Source organism: Belonocnema kinseyi, chromosome 3, assembly GCF_010883055.1.
Source record: "Belonocnema kinseyi isolate 2016_QV_RU_SX_M_011 chromosome 3, B_treatae_v1, whole genome shotgun sequence".
Classification (NCBI taxonomy): domain Eukaryota; kingdom Metazoa; phylum Arthropoda; class Insecta; order Hymenoptera; family Cynipidae; genus Belonocnema; species Belonocnema kinseyi.
Window position 1 is genome coordinate 89,479,011 of NC_046659.1, and position 19,506 is coordinate 89,498,516.

General features: G+C 29.1%; 1 protein-coding gene across 4 annotated transcripts; it reads right to left on the reverse strand.

Moving 5' to 3' along the window:
• Positions 1–1,597: 1,597 nt before the first annotated feature.
• LOC117169166 lies at positions 1,598–16,995 on the reverse strand. 4 transcript variants are annotated; one of them, XM_033355385.1, is made up of 7 exons: positions 16,832–16,995; positions 16,609–16,686; positions 15,966–16,175; positions 4,265–4,667; positions 3,056–4,189; positions 2,789–2,974; positions 1,598–2,695 (listed from the first exon to the last, which is right to left on the reverse strand). In XM_033355385.1, exons 3-7 carry the CDS (start codon positions 15,974–15,976, stop codon positions 2,330–2,332), a joined length of 2,100 nt encoding a protein of 699 aa, XP_033211276.1. In that variant the 5' UTR covers positions 15,977–16,175; positions 16,609–16,686; positions 16,832–16,995; the 3' UTR covers positions 1,598–2,329. The 4 variants fall into 4 exon arrangements, with proteins under 4 accessions (XP_033211276.1, XP_033211277.1, XP_033211278.1 ...); XM_033355386.1 differs by lacking the exon at positions 15,966–16,175; XM_033355387.1 differs by lacking the exons at positions 15,966–16,175; positions 16,609–16,686; positions 16,832–16,995 and adding an exon at positions 7,557–7,580.
• Between the last annotated feature and the right edge of the window lie 2,511 nt (positions 16,996–19,506).

The following is a 19,506-nucleotide window of genomic DNA, read 5'->3' on the forward strand; positions in this document are numbered from 1 at the left end:
CTCTTCCTGTTTCTGTTGCGTTTCTTTTGAGTTTTGTTGTTCTTGTTCCTGCGAACACGAGTGTAACAAGAACCTGTTATCGCTTAATATAGGCGATGAAAATAATTTTTTCAATATAATCACCTCAAAGTGGAAGGCTTAGTCCTTAATTTGAGCCTTGCTAGAATTTTTTATAATATAAGATTCGAGGTCTATGCTGTTTTACAAAAAAAAAGTTTAAAAGGCTCATTTTCTCGAAAATCTCATCTGATAAAAATATTTTGTTTTCAGATTCTGATTTAGCGAGTACAAATACACAAAGGTGTGATTGTCTAATCTGCTAAAGAACGCAATTTACGTTGTAAATTTTTGTAGTTCTCTTTAGTATACCGGATAACTTTTTAACTGGTGTAAAAAAGGACGTATTGGCTAGCCAGCTATTTTTAATAAAAATTTTAAAAATCAATCATTCTGAGCAGTACTAAGTAGTTCTAGTCAAAAACTCGAAAAATGTATTCTGACGAAGTTTTGCGATAAAAAAAATGTTCAGAATTAAAACATTTTCACATTTCAAAAAATCAAACAAAGATTGAACGAAACTACGTACGATATGAAAAAAATAAAGAAAAGAAAATGTTAATTTTTTACAGCCCTACGAGATTAATAATACCAATTTTTTAATTTTCCTAAAATATCGAAAATTGAAATTTTGAAGGCACAACAAATAAACAAAAATTCCATTTTACGGTCGAACTATGCAAGATACGAAAAAATATAAATAGAAAAAAATTATGCACCCAAGAAAGATGATCTACCAATTATTTTTTAATTACTTTTCGATTTGAAGCGTAGTGTTTGTTTTGTTCGTAGAAAAAGACATTAAAAATTTAAAAATTAAACATTTTTGAACAGAGGACACAAGGTACAATAAAATGTTTATCAACCAAATTTTTGTTAAATTATGTCTGAAAATTGGCTTCTAACCTTTTTTTCTCACAAGAAACGTGATGAGAATGTTTTATTTAAAGCCGAAGGATCTTAAGCAAAAGAGAATTAAGAATCACCAAATTTCAGTTGTCGATTATTTCACCTTAAGCTTTAAAAGTCCTATGCAAAAATGTCGGCGATTGTGTAGCTCGAGTTAAATATATTTTTTATTAGGCGCGCTTAAAATTGCAATCTTCTGTGCTTTTTTTATTAACTTTTATTTATCTACAAGAAAGAAGATTTTAATTTAAAAACCTCATGAGAAATAAGTAACATTTTTTCATTCTTATCGGGATTCGAACTTAAGATAATGTGGTTTGTGTCGTCGGCAGTGCTAAACTGTAAAAAAATTCAAGTACGTTACCTACTGAACCATGTTGTCTCATGAAAAATATGCCTATCTGATCACTTAAACAGTTTAAAAATCATTTACAACTTTCTTAAATAGAAACAAAATTTATTATTCAACTCAATTTTTAACCACCTTTTCCCAACACTTTTGAATTATTCGTCAGAAAGAAAAAACATTTCAGATTTTGAGCAACCCTATTGCCTAGATAGTAATTATTAAAATTTTAGACAAATTATTCAATCATTTTGTTATTACGCCGTATATTTCAATTTTAAATTATCCAATTAGTTACAGACATCAGTACAGCATAAATTAACAGGAAAAATGAACATCACACATATTTCGACCTTGATCTATATTATCTTCCCATGTCCTACCTTTCACCCGCCGATAATATATTCTGCCTTTTTGTTTAATCTTATTTATTGGACAAAACATCATTTTTAAGTTAAATTTTGATCTTTGAATATTTAATATGGACGAATAAGACAGTGCTTCTCGTCTTTTTTTGGCGGCCGTTCGCGAGAACATATCTCAAGTAGTTACGGCCGTCCAAGTCAGCCAAACTCTAAATATGTAAGAAAGATACCATTCCCCTTTAATAATTCTATGAAAAATAGAAGAAGTAATAATAAAATTGGAAAAAACTTTAATAATGATATAATATTTGTGTATGAATTCTGATACATGAGAAATTTATTCCTACACATGTACAATGAACTAAATATTCTAAGTAGATTATGATATATAATAATGAATCTCTACGAAAATATTAGTAATCGGAGAAGTAAAATGATTATAAGTGAAGCGAACATAATCCCACATACTTTGAATCTATCAGCTAATTTCAATATGTGAAAAATATGCATCATAAAATGAAACTAAAGCCAATCCTGTTTGTTATCTCTAAGGGCATATATGTACAAATCACGAATTCACAATGTGTTAACGATTTTTATTCGATCGTCAGATTTAATAGGAAAACATCAGTTTCCAAGATAGTTACTTATTTTATTTGTAGTAACTGTATGCTGGAGAGATTGTTTTTTGGAAAATAGGTACGGAAGCTTCGGCGACTGCTGGTGCAAGCGCCTTTCCAATGACTGGGACCGAGCCGTGAACTTGTACATGATCTAAGTGAGCAGTCTTAATGAGAGTGGGATGTTGAATAGAAACGCGTTGGTATTTTGCTGCGGGTTCTACGACATCGATTTCTTGGAGTGTCTCAATTGGACGACTTACAACCACACGACGAGTTGACACGCGCTCGCCAGTTGGTTCAGCATTATCAGGAGCTGGGGTGGCTGAAAGAACTCGAGCACGAACATTACCGGCATCTCCTACGAGAGAAGCTGATTTTTCGCTACCGAATCCAACCTTGAAAAATTAAAGTAAATTAATATTTTCAGTATTGGGCTTGCATTGGGGGTAATCCAAAGAATTTTCTAATTTAATCATAAAATGTCATACTTCCGTAACTCCACCCCGAGCTGTAAGAAGATCGATGAGTCTTTTTTGGTTGGCAATGCTTTCCTCTGGGCTATTGCGAATACTTGGAACAGTAGACGATTCTTGAGAAAATCTGGCAAGGGTTTCTTGTGGAGCTCCATTAGATCGAGCAACTACTTGTGGCTTCGGATTAATTCTGGTACTTTCCTAAAAATCAAAATAGCGTTAAAAAAGTCGTTTTCAAATGTTGTATAAATACAAATGATGGTGAGTAATAAATAGGCTAACCTGAGCAGAACGTGCGTTTTGCAGAAGACTCTGGAACTGTTCTTCCTGTTGTTCTTGGTGTTGTCTGAAGGCTATCGCGTCTCTGAGTTGTGCCTGCTGGAACTGGGACTGAGCAGTATCAATTTGTGAGCTACGTGCTTGTGAATCACGAATTTGAGCATCACGATTCTGCGTTTGCTGTTGAATAGCACTCAATCGAGCACCAAATAGAGGAGCATTTTCATTTTGTCGGGAAAGATCAAATTGTTGAGAGTTCTCAAATTGTTGAGAATTGGACAACTGTTGAGAATTAGCAATCTGTCGAGCAAGAGATAATTGCTGAGAATTATAAAATTGTTGAGAGCCGGCAATTCTTTGAGAACTGGCAAGCTGTTGTGAATTAGCGAATTGTTGGGAATTGGCGAACTGTTGAGCATTGGCAAATTGTTGAGAATCGGCTAATTGTTGAGAATCAGCTAATTGTTGGGAATTGGCAAACCGCTGAGCATTGGCGAATTGTTGAGAATCGGCTAATTGTTGAGAATCAGTTAATTGTTGGGAATTGGCAATCCGTTGAGCATTGGCGAATTGTTGAGAATCTGCTAATTGCTGAGAATCAGCTAATTGTTGAGAACCTGCTAATTGCTGAGAATCTGCTAATTGTTGAGAAGAGGCAAATTGTTGAGAAGAAGCGAATTGTTGAGAATTGGAGAATTGTCCACTGCGGAAATCTGCGTTCTCGACAACAACACTTTCCTCTTCAAGGCTAGAGGGCGTTGAAGACAAAGGAGAAGGTGCAGGTGTAGAGGAGGGGACGAAGCTTGGTGCAGGTGTAGAGGAGGGGTAGAAGATTGGTGCTGGTCTTCCTTGAATTGGTGCATGAGAAAGGACTGGAGACACATTGATGTGAACAGGGGCATGTGCAACAACGGGAATTGAGCTTGGTGCAAAGGAAATCTGTCCGTCAGTGCTACCATGGACATAAGAATGATGAGCGATAGGCAAAGAACCTTCGGCCAAAGGTTGGACGACAGTTGGTCCTCTCTGTAATTTCGAAGTGGGTTCATCTAATTCTACCAAAGCTGATCCTGCTGGCCGAACACGGACGGTCTCCTCAATGTCGTAAAACTGCTTCTGTATCGCTGGACGACGCACCTGTGAAATCAGATTACCATTAACACAATCATAATGAAGATATAATATCAATTAGACATTAAAAGCAAGTATTACTTCGAATTTACGAGTGGAAACAGCAGGTTTGAGGACATCAACTTGCTTTTCAATCAGAGCATGATGAGCTTCGTATCGGGTAACTGGTATTTGAGACACAGTTGGAATGTGTTTGACAAAAGGAACTGCAGCAACAGCTGGTACTTGAGCAGATGCATAACCAACATGATGTGCCTCAATTTGGGCTGGAATTGCTTCAGCATGTTGGTATTGAAGTTGAGCAGCATATTGCAAAGGGGCTGGAGCTTGAACCAATTGAGCACCAGCTGCATAAGACAAAGGTGCATGGTGTCCTGAATAACCAACGTAGGTGACTCCAGCTGGATTCGGGTACGGCATAGAAACCTGCACACCACCAAGAACGACCTGCAGCACAGCTGCCAATACCACGAAAAGCCTCATTCTATAATTAAAAAGTTATATTATTATAATATGATTTAAAATTCCATGATATTTTAACATTGATTTTCCTAATCCAAAAATCAGAACAAAGAATCTGAGTTACTTTTCATCGGCCAACAAGCTTTGATCAAAATTATTTATAGTTTATTTTCATATGTACAATATTATATATAGTGTGACCCGAATAAGGTAGCACCAAGGAATTATCGTTCAAAGTGGATCTCAGCCGCCTCATTTTGGACAACGCCCATACGCTCGAAGATATAAATCAATTATGTCACTTTTACTTTCGATATTATCTCTATGTTCGAAAGTTCAGCAGGCATACATATGTGTTGAGAGGTGATAAGTTACTTGACATGTGAAATATCTTAAAAAATAGAGAATTGATTAAAAAATACTTAATAATTTTGGCATCAAAATAAGAAATAAGTATAAGAACAAATAGTTTTAAATTTTCTTTTACACGAAATATGCCAAAAGGAAAATTTTCCTTCTAGCCAACTAATCAAATTTTTGAAATTTAGAAAAAAATTTTTTCTGAATACAATTAGTAATAATAAAGATTCAACTGATTTTACATTTCTTTAAAAATGGTTTAATGTAGTTGATTTCACTTTTTAGTTCATCTGATGCGAACGACCGAATGTCCTGTATTTTCACTGCTGCCTTTGTCTTCCCGAAACTAATATATTCTGCTCTGAAATCTTACGTGTTGAGCATTTTACACTTTATGTTCTTTCTTAACTGAATTTCCAATTCGACCGTTCATAGACATCAATTATTTCGCAAGTAATGAAACCCAAAAATCATTTCCTGATGATTCCATTTTTAAAATAGTTATTATAATTATGCTATCTATTTAAGAAAAGTAACGAAAATAAATAACTGTTAACCAATAGCTTTGAAAATATTTGTCAAAATCAAATAAAAATGTATAAATTATTCATAAATTTGTTAGACAGAAAAACAGGTTTACAAAATTACTGAAGATAAAATTAAAATCAAAGGCTAGAAAACTGTTTTTTTTCGCATGGAAGATTTTCAATTTTTACATCCTAAATAAAAATATGATCATCAACATTTTTCTTCAATAAGCTCAAATTCACTGTAAAATTCACGACAAAAAATTATTCAAAATATAAATTTCTCGAAGTTATGAAATTGCCGACAATATAAAATTCCCCTTAAAAAAATTCTTGACATCCCGACAGTTTATAATGTTACCGAATTTTAAAATTTCTGATGATAGGTAATTCCCGAAATAAAATTTCCAACATTATAATATTTCTGATACAGGAAAAATTTCGAAACTAAACAAAAAATGTTTTCAATAATTAATAGATAATAAAATCAACAATATTTTCAACAAATAAAAGAGCCTTATTTTATTTATTATTTTATTAATGAACAATTTTTAATTGTTTAAATTCGGAAATTCTATAATTTGGTAAACTTTTTCTTATGAAGAATTTTCTATTTCGAATCTTTTCTTTTTCGGGTATATTATTTTTCGAATTTTTTTCAGTCGTTCCTTTTTTTATTAGTTTTGATTTTAAACATCAGATCTCTGAAAAAAATAATTTTCCCATTATTTCAAGATTCAAAGTAATATTTTTGATCATGTTCTTTCTAACGAAAACTTTTTTTAACCGGATTTTATTTACTATTACTTCTTACCATCTTTTGCAAAAGTGTTAAATTTTAATAATGGATGGCTTTTTTCGGGGAAATCATTTTTTCCCCAATTTTGGAAGTAAGGTTTTCTGTAGCTGAAACTGTTAAAACAATTTTTTAAGAACAATATTTCTTGTTTAAATAACTATATTTGAACAGTACAGAACTATAGAATAAACAAAATCTAAATTAGTCTGAAAATCAAATAAATATTCTGTAAACTCTAAATTATTATTCTAAGAAAGAACAAAATTCCACTTTTGACCTGAAGGTTTTGTAAATTGTGGAAAAACAATTTCAATCAGAAAAATGTATAGAGCTTGGGGAAAACAGATGTGAGTAAAAAATAAAAATTCACTTAATATTGAGGTTAAAGTTTCACCGATTTTAAAAATCAGATTTCGGTAGCATTCGTAATTTGAAATTTCAATTATTCGCCAAAATAAAAACTTGTTCCCGAGATATAAGGAAATATAAGAATAAGAAATGTCTGGCACAAACAAAATAATTCTTTTCCAAAAAAATTAAAATTTAGCGTAACGGTATCGCATTGAGCTAAACGATTACTCGGTGAAAATACTATAAAAATAACTTTTCGTGTGCCAATTAACAAAAATAATTTCCCAAAATACTGATGATAAAGAGAAGAACAAAATGATTACTACGATAAAATTCTACAGTAAAATTTTTAATCAAATTTAAATTGAATTTTTTGTATTTTCATGGTAAAAAATGAGAATTTAAACTAATGTTTTAACAGAATGCGTAATTTATTTGTAAATAATAAATTCAACACTTTATAAAGTAATTATTTTTCCAAAACCTTTGGCTTCTTAAATACAGATCATTGTTATGTATAGTGCACTATTAGAAAGAATATTTCATACTAATGGTGACGATATACTAATAAATTCCTTATCCTATCCATCAATTTTTAATTTAAAAAACTGATAATTAAAATGGACAAAACAAATATAAAAAATAAAAAACATTTTATTTTTTCAACAACAACCAAGTGTTTGTTTTTTCATGATACAGTTTTCTAGAATAGTGTATCTATTAAATGTCCACACGTTTTAGTTGCGTTTGTCACAGAAAGAAAAAAAAACTTCTAGATCACTAATATGGTCACCCACACTGAATTTTCTCGTTGACTTAATAATCACTGAAAATCGATTAAATTATTCTCGAATACATGATTTGGATGGCTAACCTGAAGAAGTGTTAAGTAAAGAAGGGTTGTGAGACTGTAATTCTACTGTTCGGACACAGTTGCTTATATGCTGACGTTTTGGGACAAGAGGGGCAACTCCCTCCCTTTTACAGTATAGACACTGGCCCCTCCCGCGAAATAACAAGGGCCCACGGTCTGGTCAAAAGTGGGTCGTTTGCCTCCGCACTTAAAAACTATGCCGAAAGACTTGGGGCTGATCGGTTTGCGTTTGACCCACCCGAAGAAATTCAATGATGAATACTCGCCTTGCTCTGAACCTGTATTTCGCAATCACTATAATTGTTCATTAGCCTCTTACCTGCCCAGGCCAGGCGTCGTCGAAAATCGTATATTGGCCTGCTATCATAAAAACTGGCCATTATCGCTGAATTATTGTATCTACAAGTTTAAAAAATCTGAAATCCTTTTCAAGGACGTCAATTTTTCATATGTTGCAAAAGAAAGAAAGGTAGTCCAATAACAACGGTCCACGAAATGTCACGTATGTACCTTTCAAAGATATGGGCAACTTAATTTTGAAATTAAAATTTTTAACCATTGTGCAAAATAATATAGATTTTTTTTATAGTATATTTCTCCAACTAATTAAGATATGGAACTCTTATGCTTCATTCTAGTGAGCGATTTCTTACTCTTTTGAAATCCGTAGAAAATTAAAAAAAAAAAATTTAATTAACCCAAATGCGGCAATTATTTTAAATACAAAATTCTCATCTTCTCTTAAAAATACGCAAAGTACGAAAAAACGTAACCTAGGAAAGTTGATCCTCTTTAAATTATGTGCAAGAATTTTCTTTCTAAACATAGTGAAAATAATAACGAACGGCGTAAAGCGTTTGCATTTCTTTTTTATGACATTTTAGCAAGGTCCAAAAAGTACAAGAAAGTTCCCACTTTATTCTTTTAGCAGGAGTTTTTTTTAAGAAAAATTACCGTAAAAGTGCCACTTAATATTTTTTGAAAATTTTACAAGACCTAAATTATTTTCGAACAAAAGTACTAGAACTCTAAAAAAGTACTGATCAAACGGGGCATATTTTAAACTTTTTTGGTATTTTATTCCTTTTTCTGCAGTACTATTTTGGGGAAGATTTAAATTTTTGTAGCATTTCATCACTCAACTTTCAAATAGTTCACTAACATTTTTATTTCTTTGAATAACAAACCAAAATTTTGTCACTAAAATTTTCGAAAAATAATTGAGGAACTTTTCTAGATATTTTCAAGTTAAAAGACTTTATTACATTAACTGTTTTCGCATCTCGCGTGTTTAAAAAAAATATTTAAAAAGAATCGTCTTTGATTATTTTAATTTTAAACATTTTTTAATTTTGTCGGCATATTTGAAAAAAATGATAAATTAATAATCATAATCAAAAATAGAAAAGTTAAATATTTTAATTAGTTAGAGAAAAGTGCAGTATTTAAAAAAATGGCTACAATTTTATTTTTTAAACAATTTTCTTAAAGTTTTTAGCACATTGTCTGAAAAAATTTCTTTTTACATTCTCATTCTAACGAGTAGGTATTGGTTTTATGTGAAAAATGACGTTCGCGGATTCCATCAAATTTCGACATTTTGAGACCCTCTGAGTCAGAAATTTTTTTACGTCGATGTCTGTCACTTAAGAAGTATAGGAAAAAAAGGCCGAGTTCATTAGCCAGTTTTTTTTAAAGAAATTGTAAAAACTTAGAGCATTTTGAAAAATTTTAAGACCACTTTTTTTAAATATTTGAAACTTCTTTTGACAGCTACTTATATAAGACCAAAATACGAACAACTTATCCCAATTATTTTTTGTGATAAAATACAAATAACCAAAGTTATAGCATTTTCGATATCCAGAAAAACAAACGAAAATTAACATTTAAGCCAAACAAAGCGTGATATGGGAAAAAGTCAAGAGAAGAAAAGGTTACTTTTTTAGGGCCCTGCAAGATTGTAACAAAGCAAGGTTCAAAAAGAGATAGATTAACTAAAATTGTGTACCCATAAAAGAATAGCAACATTTTCAGGAATTACTTTTTTGTAGCATAAGTATTTTTTGTTTTCTTTTTGAAACACAACATTGAAAATAAAAAAATTTTATTTGAGTACATCGATATAAGCTACGAGAAAAAGTGAGACAAAATTTATTTAACTAAAAAAGATTTACAAGTTTTTTCCGAAAATTTTTTTTATAGGAAGCGTAGTTTTTTATCGTAAAAACAAGATTATATACATATATATATATATATATATATATAGAAACAAGGCATTTAAGAATAAAATTTAATGAAAAATAAGAAACAAATATTAAAGTAATCATGATGAATACAATTTGTACTTTATTTTGCAAAATCTAAATACCTATTTCCAGACAGAGGTACATAAAAAATGTATTATAATTGATATAAAAGTGTTCTATATAGTCTAAAAATTCGACATTTTGGGCAAAATCGAGTACGAAGCACGAGATACGTGATTAGAAAGTGTTCGCCAAAGCCGAAAGAGTTTTAACAAAAAAGAGTTCACAATCGCAAAATTATAGTTGTCGATTCGTTGATCTTCAATTTTTGAAGGTCATTGCACGAATGTAGGAGAAATGCAAAGACCGAGCGTGAATATGCGAATGCACGAATGTAAGACAAATGCAAATTCTGAGCGCATAGCGCGAGGTAAATACGCAATCGAGCGCGAAGCGCGAGATACGTAAATCATAGATCGCAAAGCGCGAGAAACAACAATCGCTTAGCCTAGGCGTGCTCAAAATTGTGAGTGAAGCGAGCCGCCCGCGCAACGCGCGATGAGATATTTTTTAAAAAGTTTTACTAAATTTCATGTTTTTATAACAATTAAAGCAAAATTGAATTTCTAATATTTTCTTTGGTTTAGGCTACAACTTTTAGATTCAACCTTTTATTTCAAATATTTTCCGAAAATTTGAGACCTGTCGTTTGTGTTCTATGCATATTCAGAGGCAAAATTTTTTTTTTTCAAATCTATTCCCATTCTTATTTTCACTGTGTTTCAAAAACTATCCTAGCTCGAATAAATTTATTCTTATGCTTTTAATCAGCATTTGAAAATAATGAAAATTACCTCTCTTGTCATAAAAAAAAATTTTATCATGGTATCCGCAAGACCCTAATTTTTCCTTTTCTTTATGATTACCTCAAGAACCGCTGGGACTATTGCAAAAGTCAGGTGGTCGGTGGATCTATCGTTAGGGAAAGCATCAAAATCATGTCTTATATATTTAAAAAAATATACTTAAATCATTTTTCATAATGATTAAAAAGTAAAAAAAAAATAGAAGTATGCAATATTTAAAAAATTGTATCAAATTAATGTAGGAAGAACACCTCTCTGATTAAAGCGAAATACTTGATTAACACATTCGTAATATTTTTAAGCGCAAGTACTCAATTTAATTTTCACTTAATTTTACATTCGAGAAGTCCACTCGGCGTTAATTATTCAGAACTCTTATCCGTTCAACTTTTTTCATTACAACTTGGCCTCTCACCTCTTGAAGGCTAACTTATAAAATCAGCTTTTTTATGTTGGACAAAGCCTGATATGTAGTGTATGTATTAATATCCTTCGAAGATAATTCTTTTTTTGTTATTATTCATCTTACCCGGATGCCTATTTGTCTCCAAGAAATTTATACATGACCCAATCCAAGCGACGATATTTTTAATATTTTTATTCTAGTGATTATATTCAAACCAATTTCACAATTTAAACTCATCTGTGATGTTATTGATTTTTCCTTTATTTATTTAACAAGACACTTGAAATTAATAAAAATAATTATCTAACTACAATTTCATCTTTTACAGCTACTTACATCTCTGTCAAGCATCATGAAATCTGTAAAGACATTCCTTACAAATAATCTTCAGTGGGCTACAAAATTTAAAACAAAAATCTAGGATCAAATTAACAAACTAATAAGTGAAAGTGGAACTTTAAGATTGAAAAGCGATTTTGTAAAGTGACAATATTTGTGATACATAAAAATACATTTTATAAACTGATACAGATTTCCGTAAATATTTCAACCAGCAAATTTTGTTTCTTCAACAGATTAAATTTTTTATTTCTTGTCAAAATCCTTCCTTATAATATTTCATTAACGAACAATATTATTTGTTTTATGAAAAATTATATAAAAAATTCACAACTTGACTGCTTGTTAACAAATCTATATCATTTTTTAATAAATCGACTGCCAATTACTCGAAAAGTATCTTATGTATCAGTACCCTTTTTGAGGTAAGAAAATTGGTTAATCAGTTAAACACATTGTATTAAAATAATACCAATGCAGAATGAAGATTTAAAGGCCGCTACATCGAGAAGCTCAAGCACTGCAGTTAAATCCATCATAGAAAGTAAAATTTAACTTGTTTAAAGAAACAGCTATAGAATTTTTTAAATTTAGGAAATCTCAAATTTATTTTAAAAATGGTTGATAAAAAAAAATAAATGTGGCCTATTGATGAAATGAGATAAGAATATGACAAATAAGATATATGACCAATTTATTTAGAATTAATTCCGTCGAAAAGCGAAATCTTTTGATTAAAAAATGATGAAAATCTGTATCTGTTTATAAATCTTATTTAAATTAATGACATATGATGTCAACAGCTATAGTCTCGTTTAAATAGGGTCCTTGTTAAGTTATTAGCAGTCGATTTTAGTAAAAAAATGTCCATCCATTTGTTCACAAGTAGTCATATCGTAAATTTTTTGACAACATTGTTTATGAAATTAATAATTATTGTTTTTTGATCAAGTATCATAAGGCAAAGAGTTTTGCAAGTCTTTTCAAATCGACTGCGCTAAAAAAATCTTTCTTTTGAAAATTGACAAAAAATGTGTATTTGTTTATAAATTTTATTTAAAAAATTATGAATTATTATCAGGTATTAGCAAATCGTACATATAATTTATTTCCAACAAATTTTCATCAATTGCTTAAAGGATCGAAGTCTTAAGAGCACGTGAACTAAGAATTATTTCTACGTATATGTCCTAAATTAAAAATTGCAAAATAAAGTCTGCATGTAAGTTTTATTTTGAAGTAGTGAATTTTTTTGTTAACACTTTTAGGCATATATTGTTTCTGGCATCCGAAATTATGGCCAACGTGTTTTCTAGGGGTTTTTCGAGTCGCTGAATATAAATTTGGAGTACAAATTTTCGACTTTGGAAAATAATAGCGAAAATTTTTATTATATAATAATTCTAACAAAAAACAAAAAATGTTGTTTTGATTTTTAATCTAGATTAGAAATGAGTCGAAATATATTTAATTATGGTAATTCTGCAGTTAATAATAGAGGACATCGTATGTCCCACCATATCAGTAAAAGTTAAATAAAATGTAAATAAAAAATCCAAAATCGCCTTTGCCAAATCGCTTTCAAGTTTAGTTAACTTTCATTTTTTAAGAAAATGCAGAAATTGGATCAAAATCTAAGCTCTCAATTAATTTGTCCAAAAAAGCTTTTTTGCCCCGTTGTGCGACATGCTGCCAATTTAAGACAAAGTTAATGAGAAATTTCTCCTCCTGCTAAAAAGAGTCAAGGCTGAAAATGATATCTTGATTTAATATCAAATGTAATTATAATACTTAATCTTGATATTACTTTAAAAGTTTTCATTATTTTCCAGTTCTGAAGAATAAGAAAAGAAATTAAATTTACTTGTTTCTCCATATTTGAAGCTCTGCATTAATATAATCGAAACTCCTTATTCGGATAATAAAACGAAGCGTGTTTTTTACTTTATTCTTATGCTGGCGAGCGCAGATCACTCAATCCAAACTTTTCCTTGCAATAAATTATGAGATATTTATTGCATCAAAATAATAATGTTCTTATTTCGTCTTCGATTTTCTTATTTTTATTAATTACGTTCATTTAAATATGTAGATACAAAACTTGATACAAACAAGCTTGCATTAAAATAAATGTGATGAATTTTCTGTTATCGTTAGAAATTATTCCTGAAAAAGTACAATTTTTTTTTCAAAATCGCACCATAGTTAAATAGGAAAATATTAAAGACATTGCGGTTAAATAATTACTTAACTATGCTGTAGAAAGAATGGAAATATTTACAATGTAGTAGAAAGAGAAATTATTTAGAAATATTAAAGTTCTACAACATTTTTAACATTCTTTATACTGAATTACATTTATTAAAAAATTTTTTCTTTCATTTCTTTTATGAAAATTTGGATTAACAAAAACCATTGTTCTCAAACCATTTTAAATTAAAATTTGTTATATCAGGAAATTCATTTAATTTTAATGTTTAGTTCGAGAAATAAAAATTAAATAATAAATAAAAAATGTTTTAAACAAATGATTGAAATTTTGGTTCTCAGAAATTTTTAACTACAATATTTTTTGACAACTTTGTATTTTTTACTACAGTGTACATGTTTTCATCAAATATAGGTCACTGTACAATTTCTGTAAGGAATATTTAAAGAACTATTTAAATACAATGTTTTTGATATATTTTTATTATAATTACTACAGTGTGCTTTTGGAAAATTTTTACTTTCACATAGATAATTTATAATAAAAGCAACAAATTCAGTACATTTTAATTTTTTTAAATAAAACAAAATTGAAATCAAAAAATTAAAATTATACGTAATTTTACAACTGCCATATTAACCAAAGAATCGCACTTTTAAATGTTAATTTCGTCCCCACATGAAATTTATACAATTTTCACAGAATTAATAAAATCCACTGATGAGGGTCATTGTGTACCTACACGTTTTGAGCAATTTAATTGGTTTTAATTTACATGACCCTAAAGCCAACACCCCGAATAAAAATTCTTCGACTTGAATTCGACTTGAATTGTCCCCAATCAAGACATGCTGAAGTCGAAAAGGTCGACTTTAGCGTATCTCAGTTTTGAGACAGAGCCAGACTTTAATTTATGTCCTGGAGATAAGTTTAAATGTCTTGAAGATATAAATTTATCTCTTGAGCCAAATTTATATGGCTCCAACACGAGCGGTTTATAACTTCGAGGGTATAACTGTACTAACATAAAGGGTCATTCTGACTGCCATAAAAGCTAATCTTTGGTCTTAGCCAAGACAAGGCTTCATTTGAGACAAGTAAATGCCGTCTCACCTGTCGTGGCCATAAATGTAAGACGAAGACCTATGTCTCGAATCAGTTTTGAGACACAGCCAGACATCGATGTTTTGGAGACGAACTCAAGACATAACCAAGTCGAACTCAAGTCGAAGCATTTTTACTCGGGTCCAAATATCAACATTTTCATATGAACTGAAAAAATGCTCTTATTTACTTCTTTATTTAATATATTGATTAAAACATGCAGATACAAAGCCTGAAATAAAAACCGCTACAAAATCTTGGATAAACTGAAAAATTCTTCCAACGTTGGAAAAAGGAATATAAGAACAAACAAAGTCAAGAGTTTAATTTCAAATCTTCCAAATTGATGAAATTTCAAATTTAAATCATCAGAATTTTAAATCTAAAATTTAAAACTTAAATAATTTTTTATTATTAGTTTTCAAGGTTAAAAACTCTCCAATCTTAATGATTTACTTATTAAACTGCTAAAATTTCGAAGATTTGCAATTGGAAATTTTACAATTTTCGCGATTTACAGTTTAACTTTTTTCAATTTTAAATATGTATAAATAAACATTTTTTAACTGTGATGACTGAGATGATTTTGAAGATCTGAATTTAAGATCTTTCTACTTTAAATCTTTTAAATTGATAAAATTTAAAATATAAATCATCAAAATTACAGAAGTTTTAACTGTAAAACTTAAAACTTGCATAATGTTTTATTTGAAATTTTCAATTGAATGTCCCGTTAATTGAAAGATTTTCAATTTTAACGAATTGTAATTGAAAAATCATTAATTTTAAATATATTGAATTGAATACTCTTCAATATATCATGTGTAATAGACAATTATGCAGTTTTGAATAGTTTTTTTAAATAGTTTAATTTGAAAATTTAAAAAATGTTTATTTATTATTTTTATTTATTATATTTATTTAAACGTATAGATAAAAACATGAAATAAAAATCTTGTATGAACTGAAGAATTCTTGTTAGGTTGCGAAAATGAACACAGCTTATTGGTTATCGCTAAATCCGGTTTCAGCTGAAAGGAAGGTCATTTCTTTGGTTCAGCGGATTGAACTGCCAGGTTTTGTAATCATGTTTATTTTGACAATTCGAGAGCACACTCTGGATTGACATTTTAATTCGATTCAGACCGTAAATGAACCAATTAAATCTGATACTAATTAATCCGAAAAATCAATTAAAGCTATTTATACACGTGTTTGAAAGAAAGTGAAGTTGACCTGCTGTCCATATATGTACACGTGGTTCAGTAGTTGCCACTTGGGCTCAGATTGTGTTCCGATTTCGATTGATAGTCGTAGCATGTACAATGGCAGACAATGTTGAATCAACAGCCATCCACCAGAATATGTTCATTGTCCAATTACCTTTCGCATTACGCTTTTACGCATACGCATTACGCATTACGCATTACGATTTTATCTTAGAGGCTGAAATATGTTAATTATAAATAAACTAGAAAAAATTATGATTGTAAAATTGATTGATGCTCAAACTGTTGATTATCTAATTAAAGTATATGTTTCAATTTAATATAATATGAAATATAATTAATAATCATAAATTAAAATAAATACTAAGATCGAAGTGTTTCGTCGTCCCGAGATTCGGGATGATGTTCTTAAAAGAAATTGGGAAATTATAAGGCTTACTGAGATCTTTCAAATTCAACATTTATCTATTTGAAATATGTTTAATTGAAAATTTGCCAACTTTTTTAACTTTGAATTTTTTATGAGCATCTTTCTGTAATAAGTAAATCTTGATGATTTTCAATTGCATATCCTTTAATTTTGAAGATTACCAATTAACAACTCTTAAATTTTTAAGACGTATACATAAAAAGAATGTGTTTCAATTCACCTAAATTTGTTGAAAGTATATCAAGTATTTTCGGTGGGCCCAAGGGAGCTTCAAAAGGTGGCTAGGTTCGCCTCAATTCTGTAAGTTCAAATGTTTTCGTTGAAATATAGACGTTTTGAAATAAAAAGTCTTAAATTTTTATAATTCTGAAGATGAAATGTCAAGTTTTCAATTCTACATCTTTAAAAAGAAAGAAATTTTTAACATAAATTATCAAACTTACCTCGAAAAAAAATGTGACTTCTTACCGAATTTTTTATTTAATTCATGAAAACCGATTCAATAGGAAGGCATTTTGGAAACAAAAAATCTCTTAAACAAGAAATTTTGAAAATTTACATTCTACTGATGTGTGAAATACAGAATCTACAAAAGCTATTCCTTTGCATGAACAATCTGAATTTCTACCATGTACTACGAAGATAGCTTTGAAACTTTGTTTATCGCTTTTGTTTCAAGTTTGACATAATTGGTTTCTTAATTTATAAAATCAAAATTGTCATGAATTTAAGAAAGAAAAAGGTTGAATTTTTTAATTTTACAGATGTTAAAATAAGAATTCTTGAATTTTAATCTTCTTTTAAATAAAAATTCCATTCTTTTACTTCTGAATCGTCAAAATAACAGTAATTTTTTATTGTAAATTCTCGGAACGAAAAACTCTTCAATTTTAAATGTATTGAATTTAAAGTTATGCAGTTTTTAAGAGGAACAATTCAAAACTCTGGAATTTTGGAAATGTGGAATTACAAATTATTCACTTTTAAAGATTTGTATTTTCAAGGAATGTAATTTTAAAATTTTTGAGTAGTAAAATATTGATGATTTATAATGGAAAATCCTTTACTTGAAGACACATTAATTTTAAAGGTGTATAAATAAAATTGCTTAAATTTTGATGATTTTGAGAGTCAAAAGTTAAGTTTTCCATTCTAATCTTCCGAAATTAAGACATTTCGAATATGAGTCATAGAAAATACAAAATTTAAATGTGTGAGACTGCCTTACATAATTTTATATTGTAAACTGTCTTAATTTAAAAAATCTTCATTTTCAACTATTTACAATTTAAAACTTCTAAAATGTTGAAGTGTCATGAAAAATTCAAAATCTTTTAATTTTGAGGATGCTTAAATAAAAATCCTTACATTTGGATAATTTTTAAAGATCAGAAGTCAGTTTTTATAATTAAATCTTTCAAATTAAAGAAATTTCAAATGTAAGTCAGGGAAATTGCAGAACTTTTTATTGTAAAACTCAAAACTTGCATAATTTTTGATTGGTGATTTTTTAAATCTAAAACTCTTTAATTTTAAAGATTTGCAATGCAAAGTTCTACCATTTTTAAGATTTTAAATTGAAAATTCTTCAATTTTAAAGATTTAAATAAATAAAAGAACAGAATTTTCAACTGTTTTATTTTTTCAATTGTTAATTTTATTTCCATTATATGTTTATCATTTTATTTTTTCAGAATGTTTAGCTATATCTTTTTAAGTTGAAAATTTATCTACGTTGGTGAAAATTCATCTTTTTTGTAGAAAAGTTCTAAGTTAAAAAGCCAATGTCTTCTAAAAAAATTATCTAATTAGCTTGAATATTAACTTTTTTAGTTGAATTTCATTTTTCTCTGTCCGAAAATTCGACTATTTGTTTGAATATTCGCATTTTTTGCTAGAAAGCTCAAACATTAGTTTTGTTAATTTATTTCCTGAATATCATAGTTGTAGGGGGTGGGGTCTACTGATTTTGACAATATAATCAGATTTTAATATAAAGGAAATGAATGATTAAAAGTGTTTCAGATTCCTTACAATTTCCATGGTACGAGTCTTGCAAGACACTTTTTTAATTTTATGCATAGACGAAATTTAATAAGATAACACTCAAATAGATCTGTCATGATTTTGTCAAAGACTTGAATAATGATGTAACGTCCTTGAAGCTTCAATAAACACAAAGCACTTTCATAATTTATTTGATAATAGAAACTCAAATATTGAAATGAAAGTAATAAGACGCTTTTGGTAACACAAACTCGAATAAATTGTTCTGTATATGGAATGGTGAAATGCAATATTCAAGGAACATACATGTAAAAATTGTACAATCAGATAAAAATTTTCAGTGTTCTGGAAGTTGTGCACTCAACTTTTAAAAGTGGGTGCCCTCATGGAGAAAACTGGGTTTTCAATTTCGTTACAGATCATTTTCTTACTGACTCATTTTGAACTTCAACTATATTGGCTGTCATGGGCAATACGTTTCTGAATAAAACTTGCTCTGAATTTAATTTTGGATCACACCCTTTACTTGCATGTATAATATTACGAATTCATCTCCAATCGCAGTCTTTTTTATTGAAATAATTCTAAAGATATTTAAAATTGTAACTACTACAAAGCTTCCTCCATGAGTAAATAAAAACAATTGATTTGCCTACAACACTCATATTGTTTATAATTACCCAATTTTTATTTCTGGTTCAATTAAATTTTAACAGAAATTTTAAATTTTTAACTACATTGTTTAATTGTCAACCAAATAGTCAACCAAGAGTTGTGTATTTTCAGCCAAATAGTCTTTGATTCAAAATGAAAAATTCTCAAGTCAAAAAGACAAATTTTTCATAAATCAGTTTAATTTTCAAACAAAAAATGAATGTTTTAAAAAAAGTTGAATTTTTAACAAAATTAATAAATCTTCAACATAATAGTTCAATTTAATTTAACTGAATTGCTGAATCTACAAAAACAAAAACTGAATTTTTAACAAAGAAGTTAAACTTTCAGCTAAGGACTTGTAATTATAATAAAAAAGTAATAAAACCCAAGAAATAATATAATAGTTAATACTTCCAACAGTAAAAATATATTTTTTATACATGCAAATTTCAAA